At 40.5% G+C, this 20,826-nt stretch overlaps 1 protein-coding gene across 2 annotated transcripts in view; it reads right to left on the bottom strand.

The window, feature by feature from the left end:
- The window catches only part of TTC4 (tetratricopeptide repeat domain 4), a 30,724-nt gene that overhangs the window by 3,490 nt on the left and 6,408 nt on the right, over positions 1-20,826 (bottom strand). For both annotated transcript variants that reach the window (XM_078451880.2, XM_060624026.3), the window contains exons 4-9: positions 20,118-20,195; positions 18,551-18,675; positions 11,334-11,420; positions 9,083-9,300; positions 8,148-8,229; positions 113-195 (exon numbers count right to left, since the gene is read on the bottom strand). In XM_078451880.2, the coding sequence (XP_078308006.1) occupies positions 113-195; positions 8,148-8,229; positions 9,083-9,300; positions 11,334-11,420; positions 18,551-18,675; positions 20,118-20,195 (673 nt within the window). The remainder of the gene's footprint in view (positions 1-112; positions 196-8,147; positions 8,230-9,082; positions 9,301-11,333; positions 11,421-18,550; positions 18,676-20,117; positions 20,196-20,826) is intronic.

Below are 20,826 nucleotides of genomic sequence, written 5' to 3' on the forward strand. Positions count from 1 at the left end.
AAGCAGTACAAGGCAATTAATTAGTCAGCAGTGCAATGAGAACCTGGCTGTATCCCTGGGATGGTGCCTAAGCTCCTTCCCTGGTCTACTCAGCCTCATGAAGGTGGCTCACCTGGGGTGCTGCAGCACGTGCAACAGGGTGCTCTTGAGAGGCACCCGGTAGAGTTCTGTCCCACCATCATCCTCAAAGTAGATCTGCAAAGAAGAATAAAGGTGCAGGAATCAGACACAGAGGGCCTCAGCAGCACTAGACATGTTGAGGCCAAGTCTAGTGAAAAGCTAAAGAGAAGGCAACTGTTATTAGTTGAATGGCTCTTCTATAGAGTTGTGGAATGTAAAGCACTCAGTCTTTGCCCATAACACCGAGAAAGATATTACCGGATCCACTTTTTTCCAAAGACAGAACCAAGGATCAGGGGAGAAAAATGATTCATTAACAACACTCAGCTAGTAAACAAAGAAACCAAGATTCAAGGCCAGGCCTGTGAGCCTTTGCTTCCCTAGCAATCAGTCCTAGACCTCTTAGATGTGGGGGGAAAAAGGCACAGTAGCCCAAAGCAGGGGAACAGCCCATGGAGGATGAGGAGGATGAGAAGGATGTCCACACGGGACGGCCCTGTGCAGGTGTCAAAGCCCACAGAGGGTGAGGAAGATGTCTGCATAGGAGGGCTGGCCGGGAGTGAGCCCGGCCAGTGGAGGGCAAGCTTGCTGGGAACTGGCCAGCCTAACCCAGGTGATAAGGGCTACCTTTTAGGACAGCTGTCCAAGATGAGGTGTCAGAGCCCATGTGGGATGAGAAGGGTGTCCTTGTTTGGGGACAGCTGAGATGGGGTGTCACAATCAGAACTAGTGTATCAAACTAACTTCCTGATATTGGTGGTTGGTTGGGATTATGAAGGAAAATATCCTTGTCTGTAGGGAAATGATGCTTAAGTATTTAGGGGCAATGGGGCATCAGTTGGCATCTTACTCTCAAATGGTTAGAAGACAAAATCTTTGTACCCTAAGCTGTGATTTAAAAAAATAATGAGCCAAGACGGCAGAAGAACATGGAAGTTGTTTTTGCATCTCGCATCCATGAAATACAGCCAGATCAACACTAAACCATCCTGTACACCTAGAAAACTGATTTTAGGATTAACACAACAATCTGCACAACCTGAACCACAGAACTCAGCAGGTACATGGCACAGAAAGGTTAACTGGGGGAGAGAGAAGCCACGGAGGACAGGGAGCTATTTTTGCTTGTGGTAAGAGGACGGAGACAGAGGGAGAGTATGGGAAAAGCACCTCCCACTCCCCACCCCCAAAAAAAGCAGCTGGAGAGAAAGTGGAAACAGCCGCAGGGACTGAACTAAAAAGAGAAAAAAGGAGGGGGTTTAAATTCCACTAAGACTCTATATAAACAGGGGGAACACAGAGCCTCAAACTCTGCAGCTTGATACCTGACAGTGCTCTGGTGGGAAGGGCAAATCCCCAGAGGCAGAGTGAGGCCCGGGGGTCCTTGGGCCAGCAGACCCCGGAGAACAACCATATTTGCTGGTGCTGGAACAAAGTCGTTAAGGGTGAAGCCCGGTGCCAGGTATGTATTGCGATTTTCCATAATCCCTGAAATGCTGCTGCTACATGATTGCGTGAACATTTTCTGGGGCAGGCTGGCACCCAGACGCAGTCTCTTGGCATTAGCAGCAGCACAGTCCCATGAACATTCCTGGGGGCAAGCACCTGGCCCTTGCTCAGTGAGACCCTCTTGCAGAGGGGCAGAACAGGTCAAAGCTGCAGTCCCTCAGAAATAAGGGGTCAGGGAAAACAGCTGCATCTGAGATAAAACTCAGGAGGGAGGTGTTGCCTGGGGCTTGGTCATGGACAGTATAAAAGCAGGGAGTGGACGGAAGCTGATGACAAAGGTCAGGTGCACAATTGATGATTGGGGAGAACAGAGTTCTGATACTAGAGACAGGGTAGCTGGGATATGCCACTTTCACTCCTCCCACGCATGCACATACCTACAAGCACCACAACAATCCACCCCAGTAAGCTAAACAGCGACATCTAGTGGGGAACAGAACCATTACCCTAAGCCCCGCCCAAATGGGCCAACCTTACTCTTCAGGAACACTACAAGTGTCTCTGCCTGCTTAGTTTATGGACTATAAATTGCTTCATAGTTTGACTTCTAGGGGAAAATGATGTAATTTCAATAGTATTTCAGTCTGTTCACTGGGCCATCTATTCAATTTTCTTTTTTCCTCTTTTCGTTTCTTTTTCTTGAATACAGAAAGAGAAAAAATTTATTATTTTCAATTTTTATTGAAAATATTTTCCTTTAATTTTTTTCTATTTTTTTACTTTTTTGTAAATTTTTCAAATTCTATTTTACTTATTTCATTTTATTCTATTTCACTGTATTCATTTTTTTCAAATTTTCAAACGTTTTCCTTTTTTTTCTTTTTTCCCCTTTTTCCCTTTTTTCCTGTAATCTTTCAACAACCAGACTGAAACACACCTAGGATCTAGCATCATTTATTTGAATTTGTGTGTGTGTTGTTTTTAATTTTTTAATTATAATTTTTTTGACCTTATTAATTCCTTTTCTGCCATCAAAATGACAAAATGAAGGAATTCACCCCAAAAGAAAGAGGAGGAAGAAACAACAGCCAGGGACTTAACACAGATACAAGCAAGGTGTCTGAACCAGAATTTAGAATCATGATAATAAGAATGCTAGGGGTCGAAAATAGATTAGAATCCCTTTCTGGGGTGATAAAAGAAGTAAAAGCCAGTCAGGATGAAATAAAAAATGTAACTGAGCTGCAATCTCAAATCGATGCCACGGTGGCAAGGATGGATGAGGCAGAGCAGTGAATTAGTGATACAGAGAACAAATTTATGGACAATGAAGCAGAAAAAAAGTGGGAGACTAAGGCAAAAGTGCATGATTTAAGAATTAGAGAAATCAGTGACTCATTAAAAAGGAACAACAGCACAATCATAGGGCTCCCAGAAGAGGAAGAGAGAGAAATAGGGGTAGAAGGGTTATGTGAGCAAATCATAGCACAAAACTTCCTTAACATGGGGAAAGACACAGACATCAAAATCCAGGAAGCACAGAGGACTCCCATTAGATTCAACAAAAACCAACCATCAACTGGCATATCACAGTCAAATTCACAAAATACTCAGGCAAGAGAAGAATCATGAAAGCAGCAAGGAAAAAACAGTCCTTAACCTACAAGGGAAGACAGATCAGGTTTGCAACAGACCTATCCAGAGAAACTTGGCAGTCCAGAAAGGAGTGGCAGGATATATTCAAGGTGCTGAATCAGAAAAATATGCAGCCAAGAACTCTTTATCCACCAAGGCTGTCATTCCAAATAGAAGGAGAGATTAAAAGTTTCCCAGACAAACAAAAATTAAATGAGTTTATGACCACTAAACCAGCCCTGCAAGAAATTTTAAGGGGAACTCTCTGAGGGGAGAAAAGATGGGTGGGGGTGGGGGGGAGACCAAAAGCAACAAAGACTAGAAGGAACCAGAGAACATCACCAGAAACTCCCAACTCTACAAGAAACATAATGGCAATAAATTCATACCTTTCAGTACTCACTCTAAATGTCAATGGACCTGTCTCCCTTCTCCACCAGGAAAAAATAAAATAAATGTCAATGGACTAAATGCTCCAATCAAAAGACATAGGGTAAAAGAATGGATAAGAAAACAAGAACCATCTATATGCTGTTTACAAGAGACCCACTTTAGACCTAAAGACACCTTCAGATTGAAAGTAAAGGGATGGAGAACCATCTATCATGCTAATGGTTGACAAAAGAAGTACCCATACATACATCAGACGATCTACACTTTAAAAAAAAGACTGTAACAAGAGATGAAGAAGGGCATTCTATCATAATTAAGGGTTCTTCCACCAAAAGACCCAACAATTGTAAACATTTGTGCCAAATGCAGAAGCACCCAAATATATATAAATCAATCACAAACATAAACGCACTGATAATAATACCATAATAGTGGGGGACTTCAACACCCCACCTACAGCAGTAGATCATCTAAACAGAAAATCAACAAGGAAACAATGTCATTGAATGACACACTGGACCAGATGGACTTAACAGATATATTCAGAATATTTTATCTTAAAGCAGTGGACTACACATTCTTCTCCAGTGCACATGGAATTCTGCAGAATGGATCACATTCTGGGACACAAATCAGCCCTCAACAAGTACAAAAAGACTGAGATCATACCATGCACATTTTTAGACCACAACACTGTGAAACTCGAAATCAACCACAAGAAAAAATTTGGAAAGATAACAAATACTTGGAGACTAAAGAACATCCTACTAAAGAATGAATGGGCTAACCAAGAAGTTAAAGAGGAAATTAAAAAGTACATGGAAACCAATGAAAATGAAAACACCACAGCCCAAAACCTCTGGGATGCAACAAAGGCAGTCATATGAGGGAAGTGTATAGCAATCCAGGCCTTCCTAGAGAAGGAAGAAAGGTCTCAGATACACAACCTAACCTTACACCTTAAAGAGCTAGAAAAAGAACAGCAAATAAAACCCAAAGCCAGCAGAAGACAGGAAATAATAAAGATTAGAGCAGAAATTAATGCTATCAAAACCAAAAACAGAACTGATCAATGAAACCAGAAGCTGTTTCTTTGAGTTAACAAAACTGATAAACCACTAGCCAGTCTGATCAAAGAGAAAAAGGCCCCAAATAAATAAAATCAAGAATGAAAGAGGAGAGATCATAACCAACACAGGAGAAATAAAAACAATAATAAGAGAATATTATAAGCAATTATATGCCAATAAAATGGGCAATCTGGAAGAAATGGACAAATTCCCAGAAACATATACACTACCAAAACTGAAACAGGAAGAAATAGAAAATCTGAACAGACCCATAACCAGTAAAGAAATTAAATTAGTAATCAAAAATCACCCAAAAAGTGAGTCCAGGGCCAGATGGCTTTCCAGGGGTATTCTACCAAACATTTAAGGAAGAGTTAACACCTATTCTCTTGAAGCTGCTCCAAAAAATAGAAATGGAAGGAAAACTTCCAAACTCTTTCTATGAAGCCAACATTACCTTGATTCCAAAACCAGACAAAGACCCCACTAAAAGGGAGAACTATAAATCAGTTTCCCTGATGAACATGAATGCAAAAATCCTCAACAAGATATTAGCCAACTGGATCCAACAATACATTAAAAAAATTATTCACCACGACCAAGTGGGATTTATACCTGGGATGTAGCGCTGGTTCAATATCCGCAAAACAATCAATGTGACTCATCACATCAATAAAAGAAAAGGACAAGAACCACATGATCCTCTCAATAGATGCAGAAAAAGCATTTGACAAAATACAGCATTCTTTCTTAATTAAAATCCCTCAAGAAAGTAGGGATAGAAGGATCATACCTCGAGATCATAAAAGCCATAATATGAGAGACCCTACGCCAATATCATCCTCAGTGGGGAAAAACTGAGAGCTTTCCCCCTGAGATCAGGAACAAGACAGGGATATCCGATCTTGCCACTGTTATTCAACATAGCATCAGAAGTCTTAGCCTCAGCAATCAGACAACACAAAGAAATAAAAGGCATCCAAATTGGCCAGGAGGAGGTCAAACTTTCACTCTTCGCAGATGACATGACACTCTATATGGAAATCCCAAAAGATTCCACCAAAAAAACTGCTAGAACTGATTCATGAATTCAACAAAGTTGCAGGCTATAAAATCAATGCATAGAAATGGGTTGCGTTTCTATACACCAACAATGAAGCAACAGAAAGAGAAATCAAGGAATCGATCCCGTTTACAATTGCACCAAAACCCATAAAATACCTAGGAATAAATCTAACACCAAAGGGGTAAAAAATCTATACACTGAAAGCTATAGAAAGCTTATGAAAGAAATTGAAGAAGACATAAAAAAATGGAAAAATATTCCATGTTCCTGGATAGGAAGAACAAATATGTTAATACCCAAAGCAATCTACATATTCAATGCAATACCTACCAAAATAATACCAGCATTCTTCACAGAGCTAGGACAAACAATCCTAAAATTTGTGTGCAACCAGAAAATACCCCCAACAGCCAAAGCAATCTTGAAAAAGAAAACTAAAGCAGGAGGCACCACAATCCTGGACTTCAAGCTGTATTACAAAGCTGTAATCATCAAGATAGTACGGTACTGGCACAAAAACAGACACACAGATCAATGGAATAGAGAATCCAGAAATGGACCCACAAACGTATGGCCAACTAATCTTTGACCAAGCAGGAAAGAAAATCCAATGGAATAATGACAGTCTCTTCAGCAAGTGGTGCTGGGAAAACTGGACCACTTTCTCACACCATACACAAAAATAAACTCAAAATGGATCAAGGACCTAAATATAAGACAGGAAGCCATAAAAATCCTCAAAGAGAAAGCAGGCAAAAACTTCTTTGACCTTGGCCGCAGCAACTTCTTACTCGTCTCCGGAGGCAAGGGAAACAAAAGCAAAAATGAACTATTGGCACCTCATCAAAATAAAAAGCTTCTGCACAGCGAAGCAAACAATCAGCAAAACTAAAAGGCAACCGACAGAATGGGGGAAGATATTTGCAAATGACATATCAGATAAAGGGTTAGTATCCAAAATCTATAAAGAACTTATCAAACTCAACACCCAAAAAACAATCCAATGAAGAAATGGGCAAGAGACATGAATAGACACTTCTCCAAAGATGACATCCAGATGGCCAATCAACATATGAAAAAATGCTCCACATCACTCATCATCAGGGAAATACAAATCACAACCACAATGAGATACTACCTCACACCTGTCAGAATGGCTAACATTAACAACTCAGGCAACAACAGATGTTGGAGAGGATGCAGAGAGAGAGGATCTCTTTTGCACTGCTGGTGGGAATGCAAACTGGTGCAGCTACTCTGGAAAACAATATGGAGGTTCCTCAAAAAAATTAAAAATAGAACTAGGCTACGACCCAGCAATCGCACTACAAGGTATTTATCCAAGGGCTACAAGTATGCTGTTTTGAAGGGACACATGCACCCCTTTATATGTGCACCCTTTATATTTATATTAGTTGGCCAATGTTTATAGCAGCACTATTAACAATAGCCAAAGTATGGAAAGAGCCCAAATGTCCATCGATGGATGAATGGATAAAGTGTGGGGTGTGTGTGTGTGTGTGTGTGTATGGAGTACCCTGGCAGTATTACTCGGCAATCAAAAAGAATGAAATCTTGCCATTTGCAACTATGTGGATGGAACTAGAGGGTATTATGCTAAGTGAAATTAGCCAGTCAGAAAAAGACAAATATATGACTTCACTCATATGAGGACTTTAAGAGACAAAACAGATGAACATAAGGGAAGGGAAACAAAAATAATATAAAAACAGGGAGGGGGACAAAACAGAAGAGACTCATAAATATGGAGAACTGAGGGTTGTTGGAGGGGTTGTCGGAGGGGGGATGGGCTAAATGGGTAAGGGGCATTAAGGAATCTACTCCAGGAATCATTGTTGCACTATATGCTAGCTAACTTGGATGTAAATTAAAAAAATAAATTAAAAAATACACATATACACATATACACACTTAAAAAATAAAAAAATAAAAAAATAATAAAAAGGTCTCAACAATGGAGTAGTATTCAGCCTTAAAAAGGAAAGAAATTCTGACACAGGATACAATATGGATGAACCCTGAAGACATTATGCTAATGAAATAAGCCAGACACAAAAAGACAAATAGTGTATGGTTCTACTTATAGAAGGTTCCTAGAGTAGTCACATTCATAGAAAGAGAAAGTAGAATGGTGGTTGCCAGGGGCTGGAGGAGAAAATAGTTACTGTTTAACAGGTCCAGTGTTTCAGTTTGGGATGATGAAATGAGGATGGATGGTGGGGATGGTTGCACAACCATGTAAATTAAATGTACTTCATGCTACGAAAGTATGCACTGGTTCAAATAATGAATTTTATGTTCTGTATAATTTGACACAATTTTTTCTAAAGGCAGTAAAAACCTACCCCCCCCTCCCAAAATCCCATATAGGAACAAGGTAAAACATCTCTTACCTCTAAATTATTAGGGCAGTATTTTTGCTCTAAGTCCCAAGAGGGTGTTTCACCAAACATCACCATCAGATGATCAATAAACCTAAGGATATAAACATGTACTTTCTGGGTATCAGTAACTCATGATCTATTTTCCTACATCACAGGCCCTGGACACCCATACATAGAGGTATCAAAAATGTATAAAACATGAAATGCAGGCCCAAGCCCTTCTGATCCAAAGCCATCTGGCTTAAGCCAAAATGTGTATGTGTATCACTCGTCCTTTTTTTTTTTTCCCAAGTTTATTCATTCATTTTTGAGAAAAAACGAGCACGTGAAGGAGGGAAAGAGAAAGAGGGAGAGAGAGAATCCCAAGCAGACTCCATGCTGTCAGCACGGAGGCTGACTTGGGGCTTGAACCCACGAACCAACCGTAAGACTATGATCTGAGCCGAAATCAAGAGTTGGCCACTTAACCAACTAAGCCACCCAGGCAACCCTCACTTATCCTATTATATGACAGTAATTTTCTTTAAACCAACTCAGGCTTAACAACATACCTTACATTTAGCTGCATTCTAAGCATTAACCCTATGAAATCACATGTTAAAACTGCTAGTTATATTTTTCCTAATACACACTTCAGTTACCATGCATATACTATCTACAATGACTTCCTATCTCACCAGAGATATGTATTAGGGCTTGGCAGACTCTACTGTGGTGCTCTGCTTGTTAGCCCGGTCCAGACAACAGTGCGACCTGTGTCTGTCACTACAAAGCTAGTTATAGTTAGTGAAGGGAGAAATGAGCTCCAGGATAGAGATTATGACAAACCAGACTGTTAACCCTCTAAACTATACTCGGACCTCCTCCACCAAAAATTTCCTCTGCCGAGACAGCAGGGAAAGAGCACGCAAGCAAGAACAAAGGGCTCTTGGGCAAGTAAATACCTGGAGTCCTCGTGAAAAGCAGCGATGAAGTCCGACTGGGTGTGCTCTGGGTACAGAAAGAGCACGGGCCAGCTTAACCTGCCCTGCTCATCTACACTCAGCCTGGCTCCATAGCGGTTCTCCGAGCTGAGCCGATCCAGGGAAAGCTCACCTAGATCTTCTGAGTCTGAATCTTCATCCTCACTGGCAGCTTCAGAGACTAGCTTGATGTTCCTAGCCTGGATTAAAAACATAAAAACACACACACAAACCTTATCGTGTGGAAGGATCTAAGACCATTTCAATAACAGGGAAACCATCAAACTGTGAGCTTCCTGAGGGCCAGCTCTACACAGGATTCATCTTCATTACCCCTGAGGCTTGGCACAGCAGGGAGAACTCACCTTGACCAGGTGCTGGACCACATGCTGGACCCTGTGTCACAGAGACAAGCTAGATATGGTTCCTGCCCTCAAGACCCTGCTAATGGTCTAGTGGGCACAGAGCTATGGAAATAAGTACAATATAAGGTAAGAAGTAGAGTTGCAGAAATGCAGACCATCAATAATTAATTTAGCCTGGGGGCTGGAGATGGCTGGGGTATGCTGGGTCCTGAGCAATGACTATGAAAGGAAGAGAAGTTGGGCAGGGGCTGTGGGGAGGATAGAAGGTCATTCCACCCCAAGGAACAGCATATGTAAAGGCACAGAAAAGATCAAGAGCGGGCATATACAAAAATGGTAAGTGTGTTGGTTTAGCTAGGACATAGAATACTAAAAATAATGCACACTGACTTAATCTTGGCTGTCTCGTGGAAATAAAGATAAATCAAAGGTCTGAACAGAAGAGTTGCCTCTTTATGTATGTGTGTGGAGGCTAGCACACACAGGGAAAGTTACATGCGATCCAAGTTACTTTTAGTATCTCCTACATCAGGGGTTGGCAAACTTTTCCTTAAAGGATCAGACAGAAATATTTTAGGCTTTCTGAGCCAAATGGTCTCTGTTGAAATTAACTATTCAACTCTGCCACTGTAGTGTGAAAACAGCCATATGTGACACATAAACAAATAGGCAGGGATGTGATCCACTGGCTGCAGTCTGCTGACCCCAGTTTTAAACCATTGGTAAAATACGGTTCTGTGTATACAGCTGTTAGAGCAATTCTTATGAACACTGAAGCTTAAGATGCAGGGTCAGACTAAAGGAGAGAGCCGAAATCAGGTCTATATACAAATGTCTGGGCATTGCAATATTCTACATTTTATTTTAGAATATGACTACATCCCTCACTATGGATGATTAGCTGGAGAATCTAGAGTATTACATTCTGTTAACAGGTATTAGCAGATTGCTTGTTGTGGGGGAGGGACTAGTGGAGTGCATCTTAGTATGAGGGTCTCAAAGTCAGTAAGTAACTTTATTTTTTTTTTTTAACATTTATTTATTTTTGAGAGACAAAGAGAGACAGAGCATGAGTAGGGGAGGGGCAGAGAGAGAGGGAGACACAGAATTCGAAGCAGGCTCTAGGCTCTGAGCTGTCAGCACAGAGCCCGACGTGGGGCTCGAACTCACGAACCACGAGACCATGACCTGAGCCGAAGTTGGGACTCTCAACAGACTGAGCCACCCAGGTGCCCCAAGTAAGTAACTTTAATGGTGCCTAATTTAACTCAACAAAAAATGAAACCAAGGGCCTACTCCACAATCTCATGGCGGGTATCCTCTCCCTTGTGAAGGCCAAGCAAGCCAAACCTCTACAGGTGCCTTGCTAGGTATCCAGGTGAAAACACGATTTGGCTCAGACTACATCCATTTAAAATGCAGGGAAGAAAGGACAGGGTCAAATCTTTTTGTTATAAAGGAGCAGCTTCCTGAAAATTCAGACTCTCTCAGGATGCAATGGCTCAAAGCAAGGACCTGGCTCTGATACACATCAGCTGTGCAAGGTTTCTTCACCTGTCTGAGAGAACATCATCATCTAGCAAAGCAGCAGATGGAAGATCTATCTCAAAAGGCTACTGTGAAGATTAAATACTGCTTAACCCATAGCAACTATTCAGTGTAGGTTACCTGAGATCAACACATGTACACAAGCAGGAGAGCTGACTGACCTCGGGGGATGGGACTCCAGAGCCCCTTCACCACACTGCTTCACCAAAGCAGAAAGAAAACGAACAAATTCAGGTAAAGCATCCCAAGAAAGGTTCCCAATAAGCTTGAGGATCAGTGGATTTAGCAAGACCATACGGGCCTGACGTTTGAGCACTCACCTTGACGGCCTGGAGTAAAGCCTTATTATGGTTCTGCTCCTTCTTTTCTTTCATCTTTGCTTTTCTTATATCCCTCTGTTCAGTTCTCTAAAAATGAAATTGAGATCCATCATCTTAGGAAACTTGCTTCCTCTTCTGTTACCCAGCCTGCTTCTTAATTATGATCTTTGGTATGTCTCCAACCCAGGCTCCTGTGTCAAGCAATACCAGCGGCCTGATTCAGTTCAATAAACATTTCACAAGCACACATCTGGGGTGCCTGGCTGGCTCAGTTAAGCATCTGACTCCTTGATTTCAGCTCAGGTCATATCTCAGTTCATGAGTTCGAGCGCCACACTGGGCTCTGCACTGATAGTATGGAGCCTGCTTAGGATTCTCTCTCTCCCTCTCTAAATTAATTAATTAGCTAATTAATTAAACAAACTTTAAAAGCACATGTCTGGGTGCTTAGAATTCTTTAAAAATGTGAAAACATCCTTAGTTCACAGAATGTAAGAACAGGCCAAAGGCTGGATTTGGCCAGTTTGCTGACCTCTGACCTAAAATATAGTACCAACCATACCTCAGCCTCCCCACAAAAGCCCCACAAAGACTAACAATGGCTGGTAACTCTTGTCCATTCCTTCTCCAATCCAGTCTGCCAACAGAACTGTAAAACTCCTTTCTGCTGTTAGGAAGTTTGGTTACACTATCCAGTGTACCCCACCCCACTGATACCACTAAAAACTATGTCCAATTCAGTGCCTTTACAGTTGAGCTACACCAAATCACAATGTCTGGTCCACATCAGAGAATGATTAAGGATGATGTCCCCTGTTGTTTTTACTCTGATTTACAGGAATACAATGGAGTGTTGTGGCACATGTACAAGTATTTATTTTAACATTTGTTTCAAATTCTTTGGGTATATGCCTAGGAATACAAGTGCTGGTTCATATGTTAATTTTGTGGTTAATTTTCTGAGGAACTGTCAAGCGGTTTTCCATAATGGCTGTCATTTTACATTCTCACCAACAACACACAAAGGTTTCAGTTTCTCCTCATACTTCTCAACATTTATTTTCCTTAAAAAAAAAAAAAAAATCATAACCAGGGGTACCTGGGTGGCTCAGTCAGTTAAGTGTCTGACTTCAGCTCAGGTCATGATCTTGTAGTTCATGAGTTTGAGTCTCACACTGGGCTCCACACTGACAGTGTGGAGCCTGCTTGGGATTCTCTCCCTCTCTCCCTCTTCCCCTCTCCCATTTGTGCTCTCTCTCAAAATTGATTAGCTAATTAAAAAATGATAACCATCCCAGTGTGAAATAGAATCTCATTGTGGTTTTGATTTACATTTGCCTAATGATTAACAATGTTAAACATCTTTCATATGCTTTTTGGCCATTACGTACCCTCTTTGGAGAAATGTCTGTTCAGATCCTTTGCCCATTTAAAAAGTTGGATTGTCTTTTAATTGTTGAGATGTTAAGAGTTCCTTATATATTCCAGATAATGTCCCTTAACAGGAGGCGCTTGGGTGACTCAGTTGGTTAAGGATCCAAATCTTCATTTCAGCTCAGGTCATGATCTCATGGTTCGTAAGTTTGAGACCACATCGGACTCTGTGCTGACAGTGTGGAGGCTGCTTGGGATTCTCTCTCTCCCCCTCTTTCTCTGCCCTTCCCCTGCTCACTCTCTCTCTCTCTCTCAAAAATAAAACAGATAAAACTTAAAAAAAAAAAACCCTTGACAGATACATGATTTACAAATATTCTCCCATTCTGTGGGTTGTCTTTTCACTTTCTCAATGGTAGCCTCTGAAGCACAATAGTTTTTACCTTTGATGACGTCCAGTTTATCTGTTTTGTTGTTTCTTGTGCTTTTTGTGTCATATCTAAGAAACCATTGCCTAATCCAAGGTCATGAAGATTAATGCCAACATTTTAAGAGTTCTATAGCTTTGGGGTGCCTGGGTGGCTCAGTTGGTTAAGTGTCTGACTCCTGATTTCAGCTAGGTTGTGATCTCTCAGTTCATGAGACTGAGCCCCACATCAGGCTCAGTGCTGACAGCTCCAAGCCTCCTTGAGATTCTCTCCCACCTCCCCGTCCCCCACCTCCCATCCCTTCCCCATGCCCTCTCTAAAAAAAAAAAAAAAAAAAAAAAAAAAGTTTTGTAGCTTTGCTCTTCCATTTAGGTCTTTGATCCATGTTGCATATGAAATGAGGTAGGAGTCCAAATTCATGCTTTGCATGGGGATATACAGTTGTTCCAGCATTGTTTATTGACAAGACTGTTCCTTCCCCATTGAATAGTTTAGGTACCCTTGATGAACAGTAACTGTCCATGAATGTGAGGGTTTACTTCTGAGCTCTCAATTCTGTTACACCTATAGGTCTGTCCTTCTGCCAGTACCACAATGTCTTGATTACCACAGTAGTAAGATTTGAAATTTTAGTAAGATTTGAAATTGGGAAGTGTCAGTGCTCTAACTTAATGCTTTTTAGGATTGTTTTTGGCTATTCTGGGTACTTCGAATTTACATATGAATATCAGAATCAGTCTGTCAATATTCTGCAAAGCAGCCAGTTAGAAATTTGATACACACTGGGTTGAATCTATACACCAATTTGGGGAGCACTGTCGTCTTAACAATATTAAGATGATTCAGGGGCGCCTGGGTGGCTCAGTCGGTTAAGCATCTGACTGCCGCTTAGGTCATGATCTCACGGTTAGCTGAGTTTGAGCTCCGCATCAGGCTCTGTGCCTACAGCTCAGAGCCTGGAGCCTGCTTCGGATTCTGTGTCTCCCTCTCTCTCTGTCCCTCCCACTCTCACACGCTTCTCTCTCAAAAATAAAAAAATTTTTTAAAAATCTGATTTATGAATGTCTTCCTATTTTCTTATATTTAATTTCTTTAAACAATGTTTTATATTTTCAGATAAGTTTTATGCTACTTTAGTTAAATTTATTCCTAAATATTTTATTCTTTCTGACGCTATCGTAGATGGAATTGTTTTCTTAATTTCATATTTGGAATGTTCACCAACAGCTTGCTAAACTAATTTATTAGTTCTAATAGATTTTTAGTGGATTCCTTAGGATTTTTTATATATAAGATTGTATCATTTGTAAATCAAGAGTGTTCCTTCTTTTTTGAAGGATAGGTTTGCTGGATATAGAGTTCTTAGTTGACTTTCTTTCAGCACTTTGAATGACAATCCATGGAACCCTTTGGCTTCCATGGCTTCTGATGAGAAATCAGCTGTTACTTTTATTGAGGCTCTCTTATATGTGAAGAGTCACTTCTCCCTTGATGCTTTTAACATTCTTGTGTTTGATTTTCAGCAGTTTGATTATGATATGTCCAGGTACAGATTTCTTTAAGTTGATCCTACTTGGAGTTTGTTAAGCTTCTTAGAAGGGTAGATAACTGGTTTTTATCAAATCTGGGAAGTTTTGGCTTTATCTCTTCAAGTATTCTTTTGTCTCTTTTTCTTTCTCCTGTCCTGGGACTCCCATGTCTATGATGATATACTTGATGGCATCCAACAAGCCGCTCAGTCTCTCTTCATGTTTCTTTATTCTTCTTTCTGTTCCTCACGCTGGGTAATCACAACTGACCTATCTTCACAGTTCTGCTGTTAAGCCCTTTAGTGAACTTTTCATTTCAGTTATACTTTTCAACTACAGAATTTCTATTTGATTCTTTTTTATAATTTATTGATAGTCTCTATTTGGTAAGACATTGTTCTCATTTTTTTTTTTTTTTAATTCTTTAGTTCTTTCTTTTGTTCTAGAACATACTGGAAAGAGCTGGTTTAAAGTCTTTATAAGTCTCATGTCTGGGCTTCCTCAGGGACATTTCCTATTGATTTTTTTCCTGTGTATGGATCATACTTTCTTATTTCTTTGCATGTCTTGTAATTTTGTATTGAAAACCAGACATTTAAAATAATACAATATGGCAACTCTGGAAATTGCATTCTCCTCTCTCTTTCCCCTCCAGTTTTTGACATTGCTTCTCCTATTGTTTTAATTACTTTCCTGAACTAATTCTATAAAGCGTGTATTCTGTTTTATGTGACATGAAAGTCCCTGAATAGTTAGTTTAGTGGTCAACTAATGATTGGACGGATTTCCGTAAACGCCTGAAGCCAAAAAGTCTCCCACTCTTTGCTGGAGGGCTCTCTGTGCATGTTGTGGCACACCTTCAACACTCACCCACTGTTTACAATGCAGCCTTAGCCTTCCTTACAGCTTTCACAGAGCCTCCAAGTCAGCCAGAGGTAAGAGGTAAAGCCTTCTTAGACCTTTCCTGAGCACATGCATAGCCCTGGACACACATGTGACCTTGTAGATCTTCAGGAATATGTTGGAGCTTTTCAAAGCCCCTGCAGAATCTCATTTCCCAGCCTTTCCTTTTAAGTATTCTGGTAAGCCTACTGTTTGCCCTGTTATGCACTATCTCAGGCAGTGGCAATCTTAACTAATTCCTTCTAATTATTTCTGACACACCCCTTCTTCCCACCCAGCTCCCCCGACCCCAAAAGCTTTTCATACTGGGATAGCTCGAAGATGAGTTAAATTAAATCAGCCTGGTGAGTGGGGTCTTCTTGGAAACCACCCAGATGGTCAAATAATGACAATTCTTTAGGAACGGGGCTTTGAAAGGGCTCTAATCCTATCTGCCTCCTCTGGTGGCTGCCAGGCTGCTCATTTTCACCATGATTCTTTCCAGGCTACTGTGGTAGTAGGGAAATGGAAACAGGGAATAGGAGATGGGAACAGGGTAAGTAAAAATGTCACAAAGCTTGCTCTGCTTATTGGAGGTTCAGACACTTTTCCTGAATCAACACTCCCTGATTGCTGCAAGCCTTTGGCTCATTTCAGAGTTCTGAAAAAGTTGACGGACCATTTTGCCAGTTTTCCATACATTTTATCAAGTAAAGAATTTTAGCAGGTCTTTATTTGGCCATTTTTGCTGATGTCACTTCTCTTTGCCAATTTATCTACTTGTTCTATCAATTACTGAGTGATGTTGACATCTACACCTATTTGTAGATTTGTCTCCTTTATCAATTTTTTTGCTTCATGCATCTTGAAGTGCTCTTCTTACTTTACATACATATTTAGAATTGTTAAATGTTCTTGATAAGCTTTTATCATTTAAAAAATTCCATACTTTATTTCTGGTAATAAATACCAGATGGTATTGATGGCTGTTTTGTCTGATTTTACCATCACCGTATGAGGTCTGTTGCGTACACACACCAAGCACATAGGAATCCAGAATTAGTTTATACTCAGATATAGAATAATCCTGATACTCAGCAAGCAGTGTTATCTATACCCAATATCAGGCTTTGGAGCCCTGAAATCTTCCTTTAACTGTGCCTGTGCTACAGAACCTACAGCTTTCATTTAGGTCCACTATGGGTTTTTGTGGATTAGCTTGGCTATGGCCTTACACAGTAGCCTGCGAGACATTCTCTCAGTTACCTAGGTTCAGAATTCTGTCACTGAGCCATGTGAGTCAACAGATATCTACTTTTTCTATCATTTTATATGTCCAGAATGACCTTTGACTAAAACCTACCCCTTTGTAGGGCTAGCTGAAGGCTCCCATAGCACTGAGAATTCCCCCTCCATAGTATAAGCAGTGCAGACAGACCTAGAACAGTAATCAGGAGACTTGAAGTCCAGTTCCGGCTTTGTATTAATAGACATGCGAGGCAGTGACGCATAGGGACTAAGCACGTGGACTCTAGACCCAGACTGCCTGACTCTGACGCCCAGCTTCACCACAGCTACGTGACTTAGGCAGGTTCCTAATCTCTATGCTTTAGCTACCTACTCCTGAAAGGTGAATCAGAATAGTTCCTACCTTGTAGGGTTGTTGTGTGGTTTAAATGAATTCATTTAAGTAAAAATATTTAAATAGCACCTGGAAGATACACCCAGTAAATGCTATCTAAATGCTGGACATTATTTTTCATACTGATGGTATTCTGCCAGTATTACTGTTTTATCATCACTGTTGCTACTATGTGCCAGAAATAGCATTTCATCAGCAAGTTATAGGTGTCTTAAAGCTGGGAGTTATACAACGCTGCAGAAGCTTAAGGTTTTGTTTAATGTTCAACAAAAGCTCTTTCAAGAGCTTTACACAGTGTGCAGACTACATTATGGCAGTCTTATGCCATTTCTTATTTATTCAAATCATAATAGCCACAAACTTATCAACTCCTTATAAGTCAAGAATGTACTAACACACACATATTCTCATTCAACCCTCATAAAAACCTAAGGCATATGTTATGTCCACAATTTTCAAAGAGGGGATTGAGTTTCAGAAATATCAAGAACTTGCCGTAGTTATGCTCTCTCTTGTCTGGAATGCTCTCCACTCCCCACACCCCACCCTCCAGCTGAGTAAACTTTTGCTCAATCTTCAAGACATTAGACAGAAGCATCACCTCTTTCAGCCAGTCTTCTCTGCCATCCCCATTGCTGCCCTGCTCTCACCCAGGGCAGAGTTAGATACTACTACTCTATATACTATATATTCTTGCTCGCCTCTGTCACATTATAACTATAAACACATTATAACTATAAACAATAAACTTATTTGTGTTCTCCAGAGTTCCAAAGATAGGGAATAGTTCTGGTTTGGTTTTTGTTTTTGTATGTTTATTTATTTTTGACAGAGAGACAGAGCGCAAGCGGAGAGGCAGAGAGAGACGGAGACACAGAATCTGAAGCAGGCTCCAGGCTCTAAACTCTCAGTACAGAGCCCCATGTGGGGCTCGAATTCACAAACCACGAGCTCATGACCTGAGCCAAAGTCGGATGCTTAGCCGACTGAGCCACCCAGGCGCCCTGGGTTTTGTTTTTAAAGAAGAAAAGTTGAGGTGCCTGGGTGGCTCAGTCAGTTAAGCATCCAACTCTTGATTTCAGCCCAGGTCATGATCTTGAAGTTCAGGAGTTCAAGACCCATGTTGGGCTCTGCACTGACAGCAAGGAGACTGCTTGGGATTCTCTCTTTCCATCTCTCTCTACATCTCCCCTGCTCATGCACACTTGCATGCACATACACTCTCTCTCTCTCAAAAAAAATATAAACATTTAAAAAAAAATAAGAAAAAGTTTACAACAACCCAAAAGATACAATCTGGGAATTACTAAATAATTAATGCAAAGTAACAAATGCCAACTGGCTACTGATTCTGCCACCTACCTTCAGTTTGTCTGCTTTAGCCCTCATTTCCAGAAGCTTCTTCTCTCTGGCATCTATCTGCAACCCTTCATCACACCAGTTCACAGCCTCAGCAAAATTTTTCAGTTCCAAATGGCATAAGGCACCTGTAGAACCCAGAACCCTTAATATACGTGGACAATATGCATGGAAAGAGGCCTCCTTAAACAAGAACCCCCACCTCCACCAGCCAGCATTCTGAAGGGAAAACATGATTAAAGCCCCTTGTACTGCATTCTCCAGACAAGGAAGAATATTTTGTGTATCTTAGATCAGAAAGATCTCTAGGGCCCATTCAGCTCAAAACTCCTGTAAGCATTCCTGGTATTAAGGGCTTTTAAAGTAGGGAAAGCTACAGCTTAATGGCAAAGAGCATAGACTTTGGAATCAGACAGATACGGGCTAGAAATCTGGCTCTGTCATTTACCAACTAGACATTAGACAAAGTACTGAGCACCTCCGAGCTTCAGGTTCCTCATCTGCAAATCAGAGTAAAGCCCATCTCAGATGATATTTTAAACGGAGACAGAAAGCAGAATTGACATTAGCCATTCATCAAAGCAGTGGCAAGACCAAAGACACTGATCTCTCCTAAAACGGTGCCCAAAGGCAGCTGCCTCTCCTCTCACCATGTTTGTTCTTCTCCAGTTAGCCCCTTTAGACTTTCCACAGAATTTCAAAATATCAGAACTGTAAGGGCTTTGATGTCCAAAGAATCTAACCTCATCTTCCAGAGATAGGCAAACTGATACTAAGAGTGGAGGTCTTGCCACGGTCACATGCTGAGGTAAAACTGAATTCAGTCAAGGATTAGACTCCAGCTTGGAGCCAATTCCACAGGACTAGAGTGAATTTACTTGCTAATCTTTGAACAGTACCTTCTTTCCCTACAGCTGAGGAACACGGATCTACCTACCACCCCCTAACTACGCATATCTAAAGAGGCAGAACTTTGATAAAGCATTTGGCTTATGCTAAAGCAGTTGGTCCATGGGGATATAGGGAAGATTAATATGTGATGAATAAATTAAAGTTTACAAAGCACCTTTGAGCTTCTCAAACAAAAGGTAAAATATAAAAGTAATATAGCACTATTATTACATAGAAAGGTCAGACCACAAAAGAAAATATAATCTGGGAACATCTCAGCATCAAGAGTTCTCAGCAAAGGTCCAATAACTTACCTTTTAATTAACATGGCATTTGAAAATCTCACCTTTCAATCAGCTAATTTGGAAAAAAAATTAGAATGCAGCTTCTGGAACTGCTTTATTTTAATTAATTTTATTATTAATTTAAAACGAGGAGTTTCAATTTCTCTACAAATTCTTAAACCATAAAGGGTTATATTATTCTCTGGAAAATTCTTTTAAAAATGGCATGCTGCTATTGATAATAACCAGGAACTTAATATCAAGAATGCAAAAATAAGGTGACTTCATTAGTATATTAGACTCTTAATATTAAAGCTTAAAATTCCTCAACTCTTGGTGCAGTAAGTGCCAACTTTTCCATGATGACAATCATACTGTGGTTCTATGATACTTACCTCTTATTATTGCTTTGAGGTGGCAGGGTTTTAGCTTTTTGGCAGCTGTCACATCATTGAGAGCAGAACGAAAATTGCCTAATAGTCACCATTTAGTAAAAGAGAAAACAAGATTGAGATCAGAATATTTGCAAAAATTTGTGTGTAGAGACACATTCTTATACAGTCTTGGAGGAATATAAAAAAGAGCAATGGTTTTTAGAAAAAAATATAGTTGAGCTCATCAAGAGTCTTAGCAATATTTCTAACACTGGAAGCCCACAGAACAACTAAATGGCTAACAAGCCCATGAAAAGATGCTCAACATCACCAATGACTGAAGAAATTGAAATTAACATGGAACTGGTAAAAATTAAAGACAGATAATATCCCGTATCGGTGAAGACATGGAAAAAGGGCACTCGTGTAAGGATAAATTAGAGAGCAAATTAGCATGTACTTTGGGTGTATACTCTCACCCAACAATATTCTTCTGGAAATTTATCCTTAAAAATACTTGGGCAGGGGCACCTGGGTGGCTCAGTTAAGTGTGCATCAACTCTTGATTCCGGCTCAGGTCACAACCTCACAGTTTGTGGGATTAAGCACTGGGCTCTTCACTGACAGCACAGAGCCTGCTTGAGATTCTGTCTCTGCCCCTCCGCTCCCTCTCAAAAATAAAAACATTAAAAAACAATACTTGGACAAATGTGCAAGGATAAATGTAAAC

This window comes from Panthera onca, chromosome C1 (assembly GCF_046562875.1).
Source record: "Panthera onca isolate mPanOnc1 chromosome C1, mPanOnc1 haplotype 2, whole genome shotgun sequence".
In the NCBI taxonomy this organism is placed as follows: domain Eukaryota; kingdom Metazoa; phylum Chordata; class Mammalia; order Carnivora; family Felidae; genus Panthera; species Panthera onca.